At 42.2% G+C, this 19,958-nt stretch overlaps 1 protein-coding gene across 2 annotated transcripts in view; it reads left to right on the top strand.

Annotated features, from left to right (window-relative positions):
- Csmd1 (CUB and Sushi multiple domains 1) overlaps window positions 1-19,958 on the top strand; it is a 1,596,844-nt gene that overhangs the window by 1,134,087 nt on the left and 442,799 nt on the right. For both annotated transcript variants that reach the window (XM_052751771.1, XM_052751770.1), the window contains exon 9: window positions 16,568-16,692. In XM_052751771.1, coding sequence (XP_052607731.1) covers window positions 16,568-16,692 — 125 coding nt within the window. The remainder of the gene's footprint in view (window positions 1-16,567; window positions 16,693-19,958) is intronic.

Raw genomic sequence — 19,958 nt, 5'->3', positions numbered from 1 at the left:
GCTATTACAAACAATGCTGCTATGAACATAGCTGAGCAAGTGCCCTTGTGGTATGATTGAGCATTCCTTGGGTATATGCCCAAGAGTGGTCTTGGGGGAGATTGAAATTGTCTATTTAATTACTGAAATGCTGATTTGGCAAATGTTTAGAGCTGTGGTTTTCAACCTTCCTAACACTGCACCCTTTAATACAGTTTATGTTACGGTGACTCTCAATGATAAAATTATGTCACTGCTATCTCATAACTGTGAATTTCCCACTACTATGAATCATAATATAAATATCTGATATGCAGGATATCTGAAATGTGACCCCGCCCAAAGAGATCATGCCCCACAGGTTGGGACACACTGTTTTAGAGGAAGATGTTTCTGACTGATGTAGGTGATGGGGTAAAAATGGAGGACAGATCTGTGTATGGATCATGTCACCATACTCTTGATATTGGCCTTGAACTAGAGCACTGCTTTTATTTCTTGTGCTCATCTCACATCTGAAGCCAGTTTCCATTAGTAGCAATTCCTCCTGACCACTGTGGAGAACAGCTGAAAATTTGGGATGGGTAGGTCAGCATGAGAGGCACCTACTTTCTAGGTGACATTTCAGAGTGTCTGGGTGATGGTTGTGACTGTGGATAGGGCCCTTTTGAACAGCCACAGATGACTGTTACATATAGCTCTTATAAAATATGGCTGGCTGGTTTCTACATTTCTATCCAGCAAGTAAAGAGAAGGGAGTGGGCTTGGTGGCTCTTGGATTTAACTAGCACCCATATGTAGCAGGAATCTTAGAGAGTCATATTAATAAAATCAAACCTGAAGCCAGGTATTGGGGTGAATGCTGGAAGATCAGAGAAGCAGAACAAGCCACAGCCACCTCACCTTGCCAGTTCCTCACTCAGCTGATCCTGTTTCCTCAGACTAGAAGCCTCTCAGTCCTCATCCAGAATAAATCTCAGCTGAACTGTACTAGAAGCCTAAAAGCTTAACCAGCCAAATGCTTCTTGTTTCTGGTCTTCGCTCCTTATATGTCTTTCTGTCTTCTACCATCACTCCCTGGGATTAAAGGCTCACTTCTTGGGATTAAAGGCATGTGTCACCATGCCTGGCTGTTTCCAATGTGGCCTTGAACTCACAGAGATTCCAGAGGGATTTCTGCCTCTGAAATGCTAGGATTAAAGGTGTGAGTGCCACCATTTTCTAGCCTCTGTATCTAGTGGCTGTTCTGTTCTTTGACCCCAGATCATTAGTGTGCACAATATTTCAGGGAACTCAGTACCACCATACCCATAGAAGATAAATGAGCCCAAGTCACTCTTGAATTGTGTTAGGTGCTCCTGTGACACCACTTCCTGAACTGTATTAGGGATGCTTCCTATCTATGCAAATGAGAATGAGGCAGAGGGGAAAGAGAATGGCAGGGAGTCTTGCGTGGGTTTGAATTGGGGCGGGGGATTGCTGATTTAGCACTGTGTGTGTGTGTGTGTGTGTGTGTGTGTGTGTATGTGTGTGTGTGTTTGATCCCCAACCTAGTTTCTGTATGGGATATTTTTTGTTTCAACTTATAAAAGAAAGCATTTAATTGGGCTTACAGTTTCAGAGAATTTAAGTCTACAGTGGTAGAGCTAAGACATGGTGGCAAGAACAGCTGAGACTTTACATCCTGATCTACAAGCAGGAAGCAGAGAACACACTAGAAATAACAGGAGCCTTTTGAAACACCAAAGCCCACCCCCAGTTACCCCCTTGCTCCAACAAAGGCACACCCCTCATCCTTCCACCAACTAGGGACCAAGTAGTCAAGCATATGAGCCTATGGGGGCCATTCTCATTCACATCACCACATTCCATTTCCTAGCCCCCATAGGCTCATGGCCATATCATAATGCAAAATGCATTTAGTTCAAATTCAAAGATCCCATTCAAAGAGATGCAAGGCACAACACTGCACTCAGGGCTGAAAAAGTTTAGTGAGGACTCCTCTTTCTTGGCAACAGGACTCTGTAGTGCAGTAAGGATGTGAACTGATGATGAAACCAGGCTGAACTTCTGTTCACAGCTATTGAACAGCCAGGCTACTCTGTGGAACAACAAGGGCTTGGGCTTACGTTGCCGTGTAAGCAACTGATCAGAGGTACAGACTTCATGTGGGATTTCATATAAACCAGTGTAAGGCACTTTGGTGCATTCTAATTCCAGTGAGGAGGGGATACAAATTGAATCAAACAAGAGCCCAACAGGCAGATAGGCAATGTGTTGTGACCAGATCAGCCAATCTGCAGCCAGGTCCAACACTGGTCCTAAATATGGATTGTCAATCTCCTGTCAACCATGTATGATATTGTCAGCTTGATACACAGGGAACTGACTTCCACAGAACATGACCTTCTACACTGACCTCTCAAACTCCAGACAACATTGGTTTCTATTCTAAGGGGCTTTGAATTCATGGTCCAGACTTATGGGCCCAGTTCAGAGCATGCTTCAGAGAGATGGTTCCGTTACATTGGCTGATGGTTTCTCTGGGTTCCTGGCTCTTGTGGACTTAAGATAACATGACTGGATTTGGAGCCACAGGGCCATAGTGACATGGAGACTTTGAAGGGAAGAACAGAGCACATGGGCTACTCAAGAGGCACTTGTAAACTGAGCCCAGCATGCCTCTGTTAGCTGAGTACACACTGTACGTTGGCTACTTTGCCAGCAGCAATACATGTTTCTTTTATAATGACTAGTAAATTTATGAGTGGCTCCCACAGTTGAGTGTTTATATGTGTGTGAACATGCATATGAGCATATATGCTGTATGTTCCCCACAATGGCTGTGTTCTCCCTACTCTCTTGGTTCCTTCCCATCTTATATCTGCCTTAGAAGTTGTTAGTCAATTACAAGCAATGCAAAGTGAAAGGCAAATCAAAATATTGGAAGGTTTTGCACTGTGTAGATAGGAGCATAAGAGAAAATATTTACCAGAAAGTCTTTGTATACATAGAGCCATCTGCTGATCAACCATACATTGAAAAGATTAATTTCAGGGTGAAAAAAACTTGGGTCCAGGCACTGATGTCTTGAGCACATGAACTCGTGTGTCTGGGCTTTATAAGCTATGACGTGAGGAGGAGGCAGGTGCTTTGACAAGGGATGGTGGAGTCTTTACTGGACATCTGCCCCAGCAGAGGGTTCAACAGCACATCTCCCTCTGTGCCTTCCAGGACATGGTCAGTTCCTGGCACCCATGAGGTCTGTTGAGAAGAAGAAGCTTTTTCTGGCTAGGTTTCACAGCTCCTCTAAGATCTGGCATATGGGGAATTGTTTATCCTCACTGTCTCTCAGCCTCTGATCAAGATACCTGACCGTGATTGATCCCCAAATTCCCTGGCCTCCTGATCCCCCACATGGAGATGTGTCATGTGTCATGGAGATTGTCATGCCCTGTGTTGGACACCTTCCTAAAAGGGGCTTCTTCCTCTGGTTGTCACATTGGGAGCCAAATGTTATGGCACAGGTGCATGAGTTCACACAGGACCAGACCATTGAATGAAGACCCAGAGACACCTTAAAAATGAGTAGAGCCTTCATGGCTGCAGGGGGATCCAGCTTCTCAGGACTGAAGGCTTTCCCTTCACTTGGGGCATTTTTTTTCCATATTTACATCTTAGCCAGTTGATTTCCATATGTTCAAAACAACCTGAAAGAAGCTACCAAAATACAATGCCAAGTGCAAATTTCTCAATTCATCAGGTACCACAGTTTTCCAGATTTCCTGAATGGAGTTTTGCAGAGACTGTATCCTTGGGAGACTCTCAGACAAGATTCCCATAGGGTTACAAGAGAAACAGAGGGTATCTGCTAAACAAAAGATGGATTAGGGCTAGGTGCTACTCTCTGGAGCCAAGTGTAGCCCAGTGGGAAAGCTGCCACATCTGGCCTTTGGAAGAGTCACAGTGAGAGAGTTAAGGGACTTACATGAACACTCAGCCATCCAGGTAACCCATGTTCTTCCCCTTGTTGTAATTCTTCCTGGTACCTGCCTTACCCACTCACACCCTCTCCCTTCCTGTTCCTTCCACAATTGCCTGAAAATGACTTCTGCCTTTTTAAGAGTCGAGTTATTAACACAAGGGTTTGATTTTTCCCCTTTGCATGATGAAGACAACTTGTTTGGTAAATACCAGGATCCCATGAACTTACGTAGACTTGGAAGACTCCAATTCAATTTCCTCACAGGAAAATTCACACATTTTTTTTTCTCAGTGTGCCACTTGTGAGAGCTGGTCACAGTGTGGAAGTCACTGGTCACTTGATGAAACCTTTTCAGCACTGAAAAGGGCTAAACCCTTGCAATGCTCCATTTGCATTGCTGTAGGGCCTTTCAGGACTGTTAGCCTGCAGTACCTAAAAATCACATGAAATATTTGTTCCCTTTCTGTTCTCAGGCTGGAGAGAGCCATCTACTCTCAGACATGTGTTTAGTGCTGCCAAATTGCCTTGGCAGCTTGAGAAGATGAGTGTAGAAGCCATCACTCTATAAAGAAAAAAAATGACCCAGAAATGACTTATGTGAGGAAATCACAAGACTCATAAAAGGCATTCTGATATCCTCAGCCATATGCATTTGTCTTTCAGATGATGGTATTTTCTGGAATGCTGAGCTCAGCCTTCCCAGTGTATGGTCAATTTTCTTGGGATGGTCTTGGAGACACCGTGCTTCTCATTTATCAAGGCAATGTCTTTTGGCTACTGGAGAATTTCTCTCTCTCTCTGTGTGTGTGTGTGTGTGTGTGTGTGTGTGTGTGTGTGTGTGTGTGTGTGTGTGTGTGTGTGTGTCTTTCCCAAATCATAGGACTCATGTGCTGGGGACTCCTGAGGTGATGGACAGCAATGCATTGATATGATATGAATGATCACAGGATATGGTTGTCATGGTGTGGTACAGAGCTGAGGCTGTGCCATGTTCATCTCCTAAATGAAATACCTCTTTGTACTTGTTTGACATGATCTGACCACCTCAGAGGTGCACTCTGGGCATGCAGCTCAGTAAATGGGCTTGGGGTTGGAAAGGCATCAGGATGAATAAACCCTGCCAAGTCCAGTGGCCATCTCTCCCATTCTCTTGCCCTTCCATACTCCTGTGTTCAAGGTTAGCCTAATTCAATTCTAAATCTATAGTGGAACAGTAAGTGAGCAGAGTTTAGAGTCTCAAGGTGGGAGAAGAGTAGAGTAAAGAGGCAGGGCAGGTCCCTAGGGCTGAACACTCTGGTCATTGGCATGACTGCTGGACATTTTGGGCTACAGGACTTGGTTACATGTGATAACCCAACTAATCAAAGGTTTGACACCCACCAGGCTTTACTGTGCTGGACTTGTGATTGAGATATGACTCATTCACTTTGTCAACAATGAAAAAAGAATGTATGTGTGCATGCATGCACAAATACCCAACCCTCATCCACCCCTTAACCCCTCCCCCAAATCTAGCAAGACCCAAACCCAATGCAGTTTCTAGAAGATACTTTTCTATATTTTTGTTAAAGGTGATCGACTGTTTCTTCACTGACATTCACAATAACAGTTGATGATCATGAAAAATACAGGCCAATATCTACTAAAATGAAAGATATTAATACCAGGAGCTCAGCATGCTGTCCTGATGGATCACAGTCCAGTGCAGAGCTGACCAGTGAATGTCTTTTCCCTGTGTAGGTAAGGGTAGCGAAGGCTAGGACAGAAAAGCAGGTGGGCTTCCATGCTTTTTCACCCCTACCTTACCAACAGTAACATGGGTGCATACTGAAGGTATCTACATGGAGCCTTCATGCCTCATGTATTCTTGGTGCCTGTGGTGTGCCAGGCTCAGAGAGGGCACTGGGGACCTTCTGTGTAGGATGATGTGGTGACTCAAATGCTCTGAAGATGTTGAAGAATGATCGACATGTCCCTGACAGGTTTTCCTCCCTCATTCTTTTCTTGGATCAAATGTCATTTCTCTTTTTCTTGAAAATTACATTCAATATTGCCCTTATATAGATTTCAGGAAAGTTTTCAACACCTTTAACTTATACATAATTCTGGTTAGAAAAAGGAAAACAGTTTTAATGATTTGAAAAAAGTTGAGATGAATGAAAAAGAGAAAGGAATAAAGAGGGGGAGAAAGAGAGAGAAAGTGGGGGGAGAAGTTGAAATGGCAAAAGCAGAGGGAACTCAGGAAAGTTAAACACAGTGGGACAGACCAGTAAGTAGCAGGAAACTGGACCCCAGGGACAAGTTCTCAGTTCCTAGTGGTTCAGAATAGCAAGATTCCAGTTGATACTTTAAATAACCCCATTTTACTCATTCACTCTTGAGGGTTAAAAATGGATATTTCTCAGCCAATTGTTTGTGAATATCACTTCTATGAGATGTTAAATACTGGGTCTAGAAAATAGTATGTGCCAGGGTGGGGGCAGACATCTAGACCCCCCTTATCTGTAACCTGTTACATCCCCCCACCATCTTCCCTCTGCCTCTCACCTGGTCACCTCTGTCCTGACAGAAACATGATTTCCATGTTTGTGGCTCCTTTTTAAAATGTATTTTTATTACAGTCGTGTGTGTGTGTGTGTGTGTGTGTGTGTGTGTGTGTGTGTGTGTGTATGTGTATGTATGTTGGGAGTGTGTGTGTATGTTGGGAGTGTGTGTGTGTGTGTGTGTGTGTGTGTGTGTGTGTGTGTGTGTGTGTGTGTATGTTGGGAGTGTGTGTGTGTTGGAAGTGTAGGTACAAGTGGCAGTTAGAGGACAATTTGTCGAACTCGTTTCTTTCCTTCCACCATGTAGATTCTGAGAATCAAACTCAAATAACCAGGCTTGCTAACAGCGATGTTTCCCAGTTGAGCCATCTTGCTGGCACCAGATCTAGGTCTTCCTCTCAGTCAGACAAGCAGTGTGGGGAGCCACTTGGGGTGAGAGTGAAGCAGAACATCCAGTCAGAACCACAGGGCTCTACCTTCTGTGGTCTCTGATTGTTGTTGTCCCTCCACAGACTCCTTAGCAGAGATGTAGCACAGTATTTTATTGCCCTAGATCCCCAAACATACAGAAAGGTGAGGGTCTGGGGAATGGTGGATAAACAAGGCTCGGAGTTTCTGAAGCTCCCACCCCAGCTTCAGCCTGGTCCCCTCAGGCTCCTGTACCCCCAGCTCCCCTCTTACTCATGTGTGCCTGTGCACAAATTTATAGTACATCCAGTCATGTTTATACACATGCACGTATGGCTCATGCAGTTATGTACACCTGTGCATACACATGTATGACATAGACACCATGTGTACATACGTGCACACTCATGTGTAGCGCAGACTCACATATACATACACATTCATGGTATTTGCACTCATGTGTATGCACATGCACACTCATTCATGATACACACTCACGCATGACACACACTTGTATACCTATACATGCATGTTAGATGCATTATAGGCATACTCGTGGCATGAGTATACACTCATGAATGCTCCGAAGTGTTCATATACCCTCTTGTTTCATTTTGTGAAAATGTTTCAAGTGAAGCACAACTTCTCCATATCTTGGGAAGTGACTACAAAAGCTCTGTTCCTGTGTCCCCTGTGTTCATTTCATTATGAAGGATGAGACAAGTCCTGGCTTAAATTCAACACTGATAACAAGGCTAGCTCAAAAATTTGTGTTTTCTATTGCTGACTAGGAAGGAGGGATGTGTATTGGAATGGCCTCCACAGTTGCCAGTCACAGCTCAGTTTGATATTTGAACACAATCTGATCTCTGTGTCTACTACCTACCAAGCTACCATCTATGTATATGTCATGCTTCGGTCTATCATATATCTTTCAATGATCTGTCATCTGTCAGTCTATCAATCACTTATCTGTCAGTCTGCCTATCCATGTGCCTATCTATCTATCTAGCTAGCTAGCTATCCATCCATCTATATCTATCTATCATCTGTCTATCATCTATCATTCATCTATCTGTCTGTCTATCATCTATTTACCATCTATCAATCTATCATCTATCTATCATCTATCTATCTATCTATCTATCTATCATCTATCATTTATCTGCCACCTATCATTTATTCATGTATTTTCCTTTCATCTCTCTATTCCGTATCTAGTTGTATCTAGCTATTACCTATCACTGTCTTAAATTTATTCATCTATATCTATCAATCAATAATCAATCTTCCTGTATCTATTATCTATCCCTGTCTGTCAGACATCTTATATAACACTCCATCCATTTACAGCTCAGAGGAAGGATAGCTAACAGACACAGGGATATTTCTGGTCAGGAGGGATAACTTGTCATGCCTTAAGGCACAGTAGCATAACTTTTGTTGACAACAATTAATTGAATTTCAAAATAGCTTGGTGAGGATTTTAAATGTCCCCAACCTAAAGAGATGGGAAGTGCTTGAGGTGACAGATGGATGTGCGTGCCACTGGCTCTCTGATCTGATCATGACATATTGTCAACATATACTGAAATACCACACTGTACCTCAAATATATTTTTACTATCTATTAACAATAAAAGTTGGGGCTGGAAAGATGGCTCCGGGGTCAAGAGCACTCTTGCAGAGGACTGGAATTTGGTTTGCAGCACTCATGTCAGTTAGCTTACAGCTGCCTGTAACTCTAGATCACTGATTCTCAACCTGCGGGTTGTGATCCCTTTGAGGGTCAAAGGTCCGTTTCATTTCATAGGGGTAGCATGCCATATATCCTGCACATCAGATATTTACATTACAATTCACAAAATAGCAAAATTATGATTATGAAGTTGCAATGAAAATAATTTTTTGGTTGGGGTCACCACAACATGAGGAAGTATGTTAAAGGATCTTAGCATTAGGAAGGATGAGAACCACTGCTCTAGAAGCAGGGAATTCTGATGCCCTCTTCTGGACTTTTCAGGCACCTGCACATATATGCGGCAGATACCCCCCCCCCACATACTTGCCCACACACATGCATGCACACACATGTAAACAAAATAAATCTTTTAAAACTATATAAATAAATTTGAAATAGAACTCATGTCTCCCTGAATGGCTCAGCAGATTCTGCAGATGGTGACTGTGGTTATGAATAAGATGAGCTCCTCTGTCCATCCTCTCTTGTGCAGCTAGGGCAGTGAGATTCATAGTCACATCAGCACCCATCCTGTTTGGAACTCAAATTTAATCCTTAAATCATTCTAGATTATTTTTCAGAATTAGTTGAACCAACATTTTTTGAAAAGTCCATAAATAACCATTCTCCAAGAACCCCATATTTAGAAGCAGTTTGTATGAGCTCTGACGTATCTAAAAATAGCTCGTTCACCTCAGAAGACTCTTCCCACCGCAGTAGGTAAAGTTAAATAAACGTCAGTGAATAAAGTGTTTCCACAGATGGAAAGTTGAGGAATAAGTGTCTTAGAAGCAGTGAGCATTGACGTGAGAGTCAGTTTTTTCTATTGTATTCTATTTGAAAGACAAAGTCCTCCTGCATTCACTGTTCACTTAAATCTGCCTTTTAAGTATTAGTAGTACATAACATATCTGTAATTTTTTCACATAGGTCTTCACTACCAATATTTGTCTTCATTATGAAACATGATTATTTTAAGTTAGATGCCAATGAAAAGCTAGATGTTTTTTCTGGACTCATCCTTGAAGAATACATCTATGAGAACAAGATTAGTCACTCTGATGTATCTAATATACAGTATCTCAAATGGAGTGATACTAAGTCAATGAAAACTTGGTTTGCTGTGTCTTTGAAGTAGAAAGCACACTTGGTTTTTAAAGTAAACTGATTTGTGAGCTAGAATAAAGCAAAACAAAAGCTCAAGTCAATAAATTAGAAGCCAGGCCATCTTTCTTTCCCATCTCATCTTGATCCATTACTGAGACAATTGGCTTCAGCTCTGCCTGAGGGTTGCCCCTTGGGCTAATTTCTGACCTACAGATGAAGAGCTGATTGTTGTTAATAAATTTAGTGTTTTAAAGTCAGAATAGATCCAGCATCTATTGATGCCATTTCCACTGAGCTGTGCAAAAAAAAAAGTTCACAATAGCAGTGAAGTTCTGTGTGCTTCCCTCAATGTCCTGGAAACTAGCGGTTTCCAGGAGCAGAGGAAGCAGAGGAGCAGAGGCTTCTGGGAAAGAGTGATTCCATGGGAAGTTGGCCAGTTCTGGGAAGAGTCCTCACTCCATGCTGAAAACGTTTCCCGAACATGTGCCCAGAAGGTGTCTGCAAAAAAAAAAAATCACGAACTGCCAGTGCTTTCCATTAATGAGGGTAGAGATGGTCTGAGGATGACAGTTTAAAAGTTTTCTTTTTAATTCCATAGAGTCAGAATAGCACAATTACCAGAAATTAGGAGAGATACTTATAATAGTTCCACTGAAAAATACTTGATTGTCTGTTTTCCAAATGTATAGATGCAACTAGAACTGATTAGTACTTGGTGCCTTGGATACAGGCCAGCTCTGAGTCATGCTTCCTTTTATGGCGTTCTGATACACATGTCTATACTAAGTACCACGATCCTTATTCATTGTTCTCGTATTCTGTCATGTTTCTGACAGTATCTTAGTCAAGCGTGCCTGTAGAGAAGAGAGCCGTGCAACCAGGCCTGAGCCAGGGACCCTGTACCACAAGCAGTTTTTTAATGAATTCTTGCCATGTTGGGTGCCAATTGTAGATGAATTTCTAAATGGTCTTATTAAATAAAAGACATGGAGCCAAATATAGGGGTGAAAGCCTTAAAGAGATCAGGGAAATAGGGAAAGCCACCAGCCAACTTAACCTCACCAACTCTGCAGCTTCCAAATGCAAGTTACTTCCTGTGTACTCACGTTTATATGCCTTTTCTGTTCTGTTCTCTCATTGGCTCTCTTAGCCCAGCCACATCACTTCCTCTTCCTACACAGCTCTGTCACTTTCTGTCTGTCTATACAGACCACCAGACCTCTATGGTATTGGGATTAAAGGCATGTGTCACCACACTTGGCTCTGTTCCCTATTGTGGCCTTGAACACACAGAGATCCTGCCTGCTAAGTGATAGGATTAAGGGTGTGTGCTACCACTTGTGACCTCACAGACACCATCTCTGGAAGCATTGCCTCATAATTTGGACAGACACATACTACGCTGCCACAAATGAGATCAATGGATCACAGTGTCAAAACTGACAAATGCAAATTGTATATTCTATGGTATACAATGTATTTTGAAATGTGTACACATTGCAGGTGCCAGAATCTAGCTAATTAGCCTGTCTGACATTACATGGCCATAATTTTTTCTGATGATATTTAAAAAGTGGGTCAGTAATTTTCAGACAATGGTATTTCATGTATTTTGTGTCTCAACTCACTATCAATGCATGAGACCCCCCAAACTCATGTTCCTCCTAATTGAACTTATGGTCCTATAGACAATATTTCCAGGAGCTGTCTCACTCCTCCAGTCCCTGGTGACCAGATTCTTCTCTGTTGCCCATGTGACTCCTAGTCTGTAACTTTGCAAGTATAAGTAGAGTATGTAGTGTCTTTCTATCCCTGAGCAAAGTGGCCTCACAATTTGTCTGTGGTGTTGCTAGTAACAGGTTGACCCTCTCGTTTCCACTCTGTGTATAACTACACTTTATTTGTCCATATTGATCTGTGGTCATTCACTTGGTTCTGTATCTTGCTTGTGACTTCCAAAGCTGAAAATGCACATATCATGCTGATATTAACTTCTACTTCTTTGATCTGTATGGCCAGCTGGGATACTGGGGTATGTAATAGTTCTTTCTTAAAGCTCTGAAGACTCTCCATGTCATTTTCCACAGTGGTTGTGCTAACTTATATTCCTGACAATAGTGCACGAGGGTTCACTTATTTCTGCATCCTCAGGAACCCCTGCTTCCTTTCTTATTACATCTGTGCTATGACATGATTCAACAAATTTCAAGGTTCTTTAACTATATTTTATTAATACTTTGATAATGTATTATAATTATGATCATACTCACCCCTACTTACCCACTAGTTCCTTGTCCTAGATTAATTCTCTCCCTCACTTCTCCACCCCTCCCAATTTCATATCCCGTGGATTCAATTTGCGATGCCTATATATGCATGGGTTTGGAGACATCCATGGGTAGATGATTGACTTACTAGGTGACCCACTCTTAAGGAAAACTCTCTCTCTCTAGAACCTATGAACTCTCCTTAACTCCTGAGTTAGGTATGAGAGCTCATGAGCTTTTCCTCCCTCTGTGCTGGAATGCTTACTGGCTTCATCTTGTACAGACCATGAGTTCATGAGTGCAGCTGTCCTATCAGAAGACACTGTTTTGTTCATGTCCTCCCTGATATCTAGATCTATTAATGTGTCCACCCCTTCTTCCATGATTTTTGGGGGAGAATGATATAGATGTGTCATTTGTGGCTGAGTACACCATTGAAACTTATTCTCTACAGTCTGATGAGTTGTGAGTTCCTGCACTAACCACTTTCCACTACACAAAGAAACTTCTCTGATGAGGTCTGACAGCAGTACTAGCTACGCAGAGATTCAATTTAGGGGCAAGTTTGACACTATGCCCATTTGTCAAGGAATCACAGTAGGTTCCCCTCCAGGGCCTGTGAACTTCCCTATTGTTTGTTCTTTGCTAGATTTACAGCACCAGGTATGTGTTTCCTCCATTGGTGCAGGCCTGAATCCAAGCAGAGAGATGTTAGCCCCCTTCATAATCTATGTGCCTCCCATGGACTATCCAGTGGCATGTCTTGCCTTTCTAGCATTTGTAGTTCAGGATTACAGTTCATAACGTTTACAGTTGCCTAAGACTGTTGATGAAACTTCCTGATAAGTACAGACCTGATTTCTCTGGGTCCTTTGACAAATGAGTGTGGTGTCTTCAGCAATATGTGTTTGTTATTTGCTTGTTTTGAAACAGGGTTTCTGTGTGTAGCCCTGGCTGACTTGAACTCCCTATGTAGACCAGGCTGGCCTGGAACTCACAGAGATCAACCTGCCTCTGCCTCCCAAGTGCTAGGACTTAAGTTGTGTGCTACCATCCCCATCATTACCATTAAGTTCTCGTGGACAACCAGGAACAATGGCAATGGCCTGTATGTAGGGGTTTTCCAGGACACCCCCAGCCAACAACGGGAGGGAAAATAGCCCACACTAACACTGGGGCTTTTTATTTAGCAACCTGGCTTCTGGGAGGAACATCATCTCCTGTGTAGGATAATGCTAGCTAAATAATTGTATATGAAAAAAGAGGCCGGGCGGTGGTGGCGCACGCCTTTAATCCCAGCACTCGGGAGGCAGAGCCAGGCGGATCTCTGTGAGTTCGAGGCCAGTCTGGGCTACCAAGTGAGTTCCAGGAGAGGCGCAAAGCTACACAGAGAAACCCTGTCTCGAAAAACCAAAAAAAAAAAAAAAAAGAAAAAAGATGTGGGGTGTGTGTGTGTGTGTGTGTGTGTGTGTGTGTGTGTGTGTGTGTCCATGCATATGCATTTAGGAAGCTTATAAAATAGTAGGCTTTCATTTGTCTTTTTCAAACATCCTCCATATTTGTTATCCCTCTTCCATTCTTTCTGCTTCCCCACATGCCCAACACTATCCACACCTAAGCCTCCTCCATTTCCCCTTCTCTTCATATCACCTGCTTTCTATGATTCCCTGCTCCTTAAGATCTTTCTTCCCACTCCCCACCAATGGTACTTTCTAGTTTCCTGGATTCTACACGGATTCCAAGTTGAACATACAAAGTTAAAGATTTGATACTAGGATCCACTTATGAGTGATAAAATAGTAATGTTTTTCTTTTTGGATCTGGGTTACTTCCATAAGTAACTTTTCTAGTTCCATCATTTTCCTGCAAATTTCATGATTTCATTTTTCTTTATGACTGAATAGCATCCCACTGTGTATAGGCACCACACTTCATCATCCATTCATCAGTTGATGGACATCTAGACTGTTTTCATATTCTAGCTATAAAAGCCAGAGAAATGGTGAGCATAGCTGAGCGTATGTGTCTCTCTAGTAAGATACAATCCCTTGGGTAGATGCACAGGAGTGACCATTTAACCTTGAAGTCTGTATGCACCTCCTTTATGGTTTAGACTTGCATTCATTTAAGGGAGAGCAAGGATGATTGAGATTTCATATGGCTGCTGGCCATTGGCATATCTGCTTTAGAGAATGGCTGTTTCACCATTTAGTCCACTTTTCAATCTGACATTGGTTTGTTCTCACTATGAGCTGTCTGTGTTCTTTATATCTGCGTCTCAAATGTTTTCTCCCTTTCAGTGATTGCCTCTTCACTCTACAAATGTTTCCTTTTCTATACCGAAAGTTTGGAGTTTGAAACATCATTTGTCTATTTTGTCAGTGCTTTGGGAATTTCAGGTTCCAGCTTGTTTTCAATATCTAAAAGCAAAGCAGAGGCCCTGACAGACAAATTAACTTCTAATATTGATTGCAATGTAGCAGGTGGCAGGCAGATATATGAACTCCACTTCCCCTCCTTCAGGTCTCCCACCCTTGAAAGAGCATGTTAGAAATTAGCCTCCTAAATTAAGACCACTGAATGTCTGGCCAGCTCTCATTCCCTTTTCCATCTCTGCTACCCCAGTTCTAATCTTTGTCATTTTGGTTTCTTCACATTCATTCATTTCTATTGTTTACTTATTGTTCTTTTCTTCTTTAGCCATTCCAATGTCTCCTTGAGTTTGTGACTTTGGATATCTTATTTATTTCTGCATATCTGATTACTAGAGTGTGGCATGGTAAATGTTCAATGCAAATGTTCAGAAAGAGTGATGAAATGCAGAAGTTCAAGGAAAGTCAGGTAGATAGGAAAGAAACTGTGGAGGGGGAGCAAATATGTAATATTGGTTTTAAAATAAAATTGGTAGATTTCCATCATCTGCTCACCAAAGTTCAGATGTTTGAACAAAGCCTGATCACCAGGGATTGCGGGGGTGGGGGGGTGTCTACAAAGTATAGCTGTCTTTGGTGACAGCTTTATTGACAATGAGACAGAGTTATGTTTTATCTTAAAAAAACAAAAACAAACCCTAATTTTATATCTATGGCATTTCTTTTTCAAAGTCTGTGCTATAGAAGTCCAGTTGTTCTTGGCATATGGTATAAAGATGGCTTTTTGGACAAGTAAAACTAGAAATTCTATGTACTTCACATACTCTTCAATAGACAACCAGTTTGCATATTAATTTTTATGAAGCTGAGATTTTCCTTCAGAAAGGAAAAGTGTTTAGTTTCATTAACCCAAGATTTTCCCAATTGGGTTGGCTCAAAATTAATGACTTTTCAACACATGCAGGACTATCCCCAGAATGAGTACCATGTAGGTGTGAGCTGATTTATCACATAGCTTGGGAAATCCTAATCCCAATATCCCCTGTGAGGTTCAATCAGCTAGAGAGGAAGCATGCTTATTTCTTCCCTTATGTTTTATTTATTATCACCTTTATGGATCTGTGTGGATGACTGGCATCTCATCCCCAGAGATGGATGCTTTTACCCTCATTTCCTCAGCATCGCTCCAGGTAGAATTGCTTCCGGTAGGAACTGAGCTGTGAGGCAGTGAAATACTCCACTGTCCACTCCGTGCAGATGGCAGGCAGGGAAAGAGTCCTGTGCTCTCAGGCTGCTGCTTGCCTCACACACTGCCTCATCCACTGACTCACACTGCCTCATGCACCTCTTAAATGCTCATCCTGGACAGTGTTCTGTTGTTGATTTCAATCATCAGTTTTCTGTTTTTCAGATGCATCTCTGGAGCTAACACTGTCTTTCATCTCACTCTAGGCTGAATGTATTGTTGTTCCCTGTGATAAACGCTTCTGTTCCTATAAGACATATTTCTGACATATAAAACCAGTACATTCTAGGGGGTATGGTGAATGTTGACAGCAGAAATGTCAATCCTTTATGGAGATAATGTCTTAACTTGGACTCTTTCAGTTCTTGCTTTTGTAAAATATTTATTCAATAAGACAATGTCCAACTTGGCTTTGCTTTCAGGGTGCAAAATTCTCTCACATACATATTCTTGTGCAAGCCACACTATTCCACAATGATATCACCTTCCTTGGAGGCTGCAACAATGGCTCAGCAGTTCGGAGTACCTGGTGCTCTTGCAAAGGACTCAGGCTCAGTTCTGAGAACCTACATGCAGCTCACAGCTGTCTGTCACTGCAGCTCCAGAGGACCCAACTTTTTCTTCTGAACTTCAAGGGTACTGTATGGGACGTAACCCTTACGGTTCACAAGGTGGCCTCTAGACATAATCTTTAGAGAGGTTTAAACTTAACCTTGTCTGTATAGGAAGTTCATGGCTAGCCTGGGCTACCTGAGACCTACTCTGGAACCATAACTACTAATACTTGAAATGTAATCTCCTGTGGATTGCTACATGTATTCCTTTGTCAGTTTAGACTGGGTGACAACCATAAAAGTTATCTTGTTGATGTTTTCCTTCTGTTGGTAATTTGGACTGTTTTTTGCTTGATACTGTCTAGGGTTGGTGCAAATGTACAATTCTCCTGCGAGGACAATTATGTGCTCCAAGGGGCCAAGGGCATCACCTGCCAGAGAGTCACCGAAACCCTTGCAGCATGGAGTGATCACCGACCCATCTGCCGAGGTAAGGTACCCTGTAAGGTGGCCCAGACTCTCCCCAGGGCAGGATGTTCTCCTGAACACAGGGTGATGTTTAACAGGAAGCAGGGTCTATAGCTGGGGAAGGAATTGGTAATATGTGTGTCTTCATGATGATGTGGGTCAAAAGAAAGTTCTTCAGAGTTTGTTAGAAGGTAATTCTAAGTCTACTATTTTTCCAACACAGGCGGCTCTGAGCAAAGCTGATGCTTTGAGTTCACACACACACACACACACACACACACACACACACACACACACACACACACACACAAGCACACACACACACAAGCACACACATACCCACAAAGTTGATAATCTTCTTCACATGTGCACAGAGTATAGGTACATAAAACCATGCTGCAAAACTTAAAGTCCTAGCCCTTCAGTGGCATTGATTTTGGATTTGAGATGTGGATGGAATGAGTGATGAAAAGAATTTGTCAGCGTGGTTCCCAGATTTATCTAGCTTCTATTTATTTGTGTGTGCATGTGTGTGGATGTGTATGAGTCCACAAACCTGCCATGGTACCTGTGGACTCCAGGATCACTTTTGGAGGTGGTTATCTCTTCCCAACATCCTGGTGGTACTTAGGTCTTCAGTGTGATAACTTAACGGCCAAACTATCTCACCAGCTCATCGTATTTTACCTTAAACTATATTCTGACATCATTTACCAAAGAAAATATTCACCATCACCATTGCCAACTTTATTCAAAGGATATACATGAAATTAGACAGAAATGAAATATGAATGTCCCACTTTTATGAGATACAGGAATCCTGCCTGAAGTTTCAAAACCACATAAAATCCAACAGAAAATTGACAACTCTTTTTACAAGGAGAATATTTTAAAATTAAAAGAAAACTAGATTTGGGCTTTATATGAGTTTTTGCATCTATCTCATAATAACCTGTACAAACTGATAGTTTTTAAGGGAAAATAAAGGACTAAGTGGACCACAGAAAGCTCCATGTATAACAGCATCTTCTCCTCCCATGTAGACATTTAGTTAGCTTTGTGCATGTGTGTGCATGGGTATGCTCACCCATCCTTGCATATGTGGAGGCCAGAGGCAATGCTGAATGACTTTCTTAATTGTTGTCACCTTCATTTTTAAATGGGGTCTCTTAGAGCCCCGCTTCCACCATACCCTGGGATGCACTTGGCTCTGTCCCTCAGGTCTGAGTTCTAAACATGCCAGGCCTGACTTTTATGTGGGTGTTGGGGGTCCTCAAGCCTTGTAAAAGAAGACTGCTAACACTGAGCCATCTCCCCAGTCCCTGATCTTTTAGACACATGCAGTTCGATTTTTAATATTTTCCACAGTGGCTGCACTGATTGGCAGTTACACCAACAATATGCAAGGGGCCCTGTCCTGAATACTGTCTTCAGGAGAAGCCCATCTAACTTTATTCCTGATGGACTTCTAGATTATGGTTTGGGGGAGAACACCTCTGTCAAGGAATTTAGTCTATGGTTTTGTTTGGTATTCTGCTATACATTTCAGACACCTCGACTGTCCCTGATGCATCCATGACTCCTGCTGAATTACCCCCTTTAACAGTCTAGATAATGTACTTTTCTAACTCGAGCTAGTTTTTAGGGTAGTTTCCTCATAGAAGATGTAGTTGGCTGGCATTTGTGCCAGCAGACAAGAATGTCTTTAATGCTTTTAAGATAATCTCATCTTGTTAAAAAGGGGGGAAAAAAAGGTTAAACTACACTATTCTTGCTCTATTTTAATGTAAATTTCTAATCAACATCTGTTTTGAGCACAGTTGAAAAATCATTTAATATTTTAAGTAAATAGAAAGTCCAGATTCAAAGTTCCTTCAGATTCATCTACATACTGATTCTCCTTTTTAGTTAATTCATAATCTAAAATCCATCTTAACCCTTTAGTATTCATTCCCTGAATCCAATTAATTCCACTTATTTATTTATTCACATATTTAATGAACATAACATTGTACCTCCTGGCAGAAGTGCTGTGATGTTGCTATATCCGGCTTTGTAAGTGAGTAACATTCACATCAGGGTTAGCATACTGGCTTCTCTAAAGATGTATCATCCTCCACCCTCAGCCTCATCTGTCCTGGGATCACAGGCATGAGATACCTCATCATTCCCACCATTATACCATTGAAAATATGTAACACAGTGTCATCACTTACTGTACACACTATCTACCAGAACTTCCTAAGTAAAACGTGGTGCCTGCTGAGTACCTTTCTCCTTGCCTCCCCTCCCTGGCCCCACTTGAGTTCAGTTCTTCCTAGACTCCAGGTATGAGCAGAAACACCGAGTACTTGTGCTTCTGTGCATGATACATTTCCCTTATCACAGTCTCCTCCAGCTCCATCCAGAGAAGTAGCAGAATCCTTCTCTGCCCTGCCATCTATTGAAAGGCCAGGCAGGAGTTCATAAACTTCTCTGGAGCCTCTCTGGAGAGAGTGAGACATCCTCTGAGAAAATTCTTCAGTCTTGTGCATTGACCCTCTCATTAGCTGAGTGTTCAGGCTTTATGGAGCCATGAGGTTGGCTCAGCCTGGTTTGTTTTTGTGTGTGTGTATGTGTGTGTGGGATAACTTGTCAATGGGCCATGTGGTCACACTTACACTATTCTCCTTCTGATGACTCCAGCAGCTTTTTCCAGATGTGAAATGTCTCTCCCACCCCCTCTGTGTGTATGTGTCTCACACAAAGATACACACACACACACACACACACACACACACACACACACACACACACACACATTTTATTATAAGCAGTAAAAAGAATGATACACCAAGTTCCCACATGGTCTGCACACCTCAGCTAGATATCCAAGTTTGTCGATTAAGTTCTGATTCCTAAACTGGGCATAGTGGTCCTTTAAACTCAGCACTTGAGAGGCTGGAGCCTCTTGATCTCAAAACAAGGATAGTTTTGGCTACATAGCAAGACCCTGCTTCCCACATGGTCCCCATTGTCTCTGAGCTTTGTAGAATCCTTCAAGCACTGATTTCTACCAGTTCAAGGCCACTGAGATTTTCTCCACTTGGCTTCTCAAGTTCTTGCTGCCACACCCCACCCTTTTTAAATCTGTCTTCCAGTGTTTAAATCTGTCTTCCAGCACCTCAGGCCACACAGCAGACTCTGTGTGTCAGAAAATAATGCCAGGTGGATGGGGAGGAATCTATGGGTTTAGCTCCTGGTCCTGGATCACAAAGGTACTGGCTTGGCTACCTGCCTAATGACTGA

This window comes from Peromyscus californicus, unplaced genomic scaffold (assembly GCF_007827085.1).
Source record: "Peromyscus californicus insignis strain IS unplaced genomic scaffold, ASM782708v3 Scaffold_23__1_contigs__length_62951481, whole genome shotgun sequence".
Lineage (NCBI taxonomy): Eukaryota > Metazoa > Chordata > Mammalia > Rodentia > Cricetidae > Peromyscus > Peromyscus californicus.
This window is presented reverse-complemented; position numbering and strand designations above follow the sequence as displayed.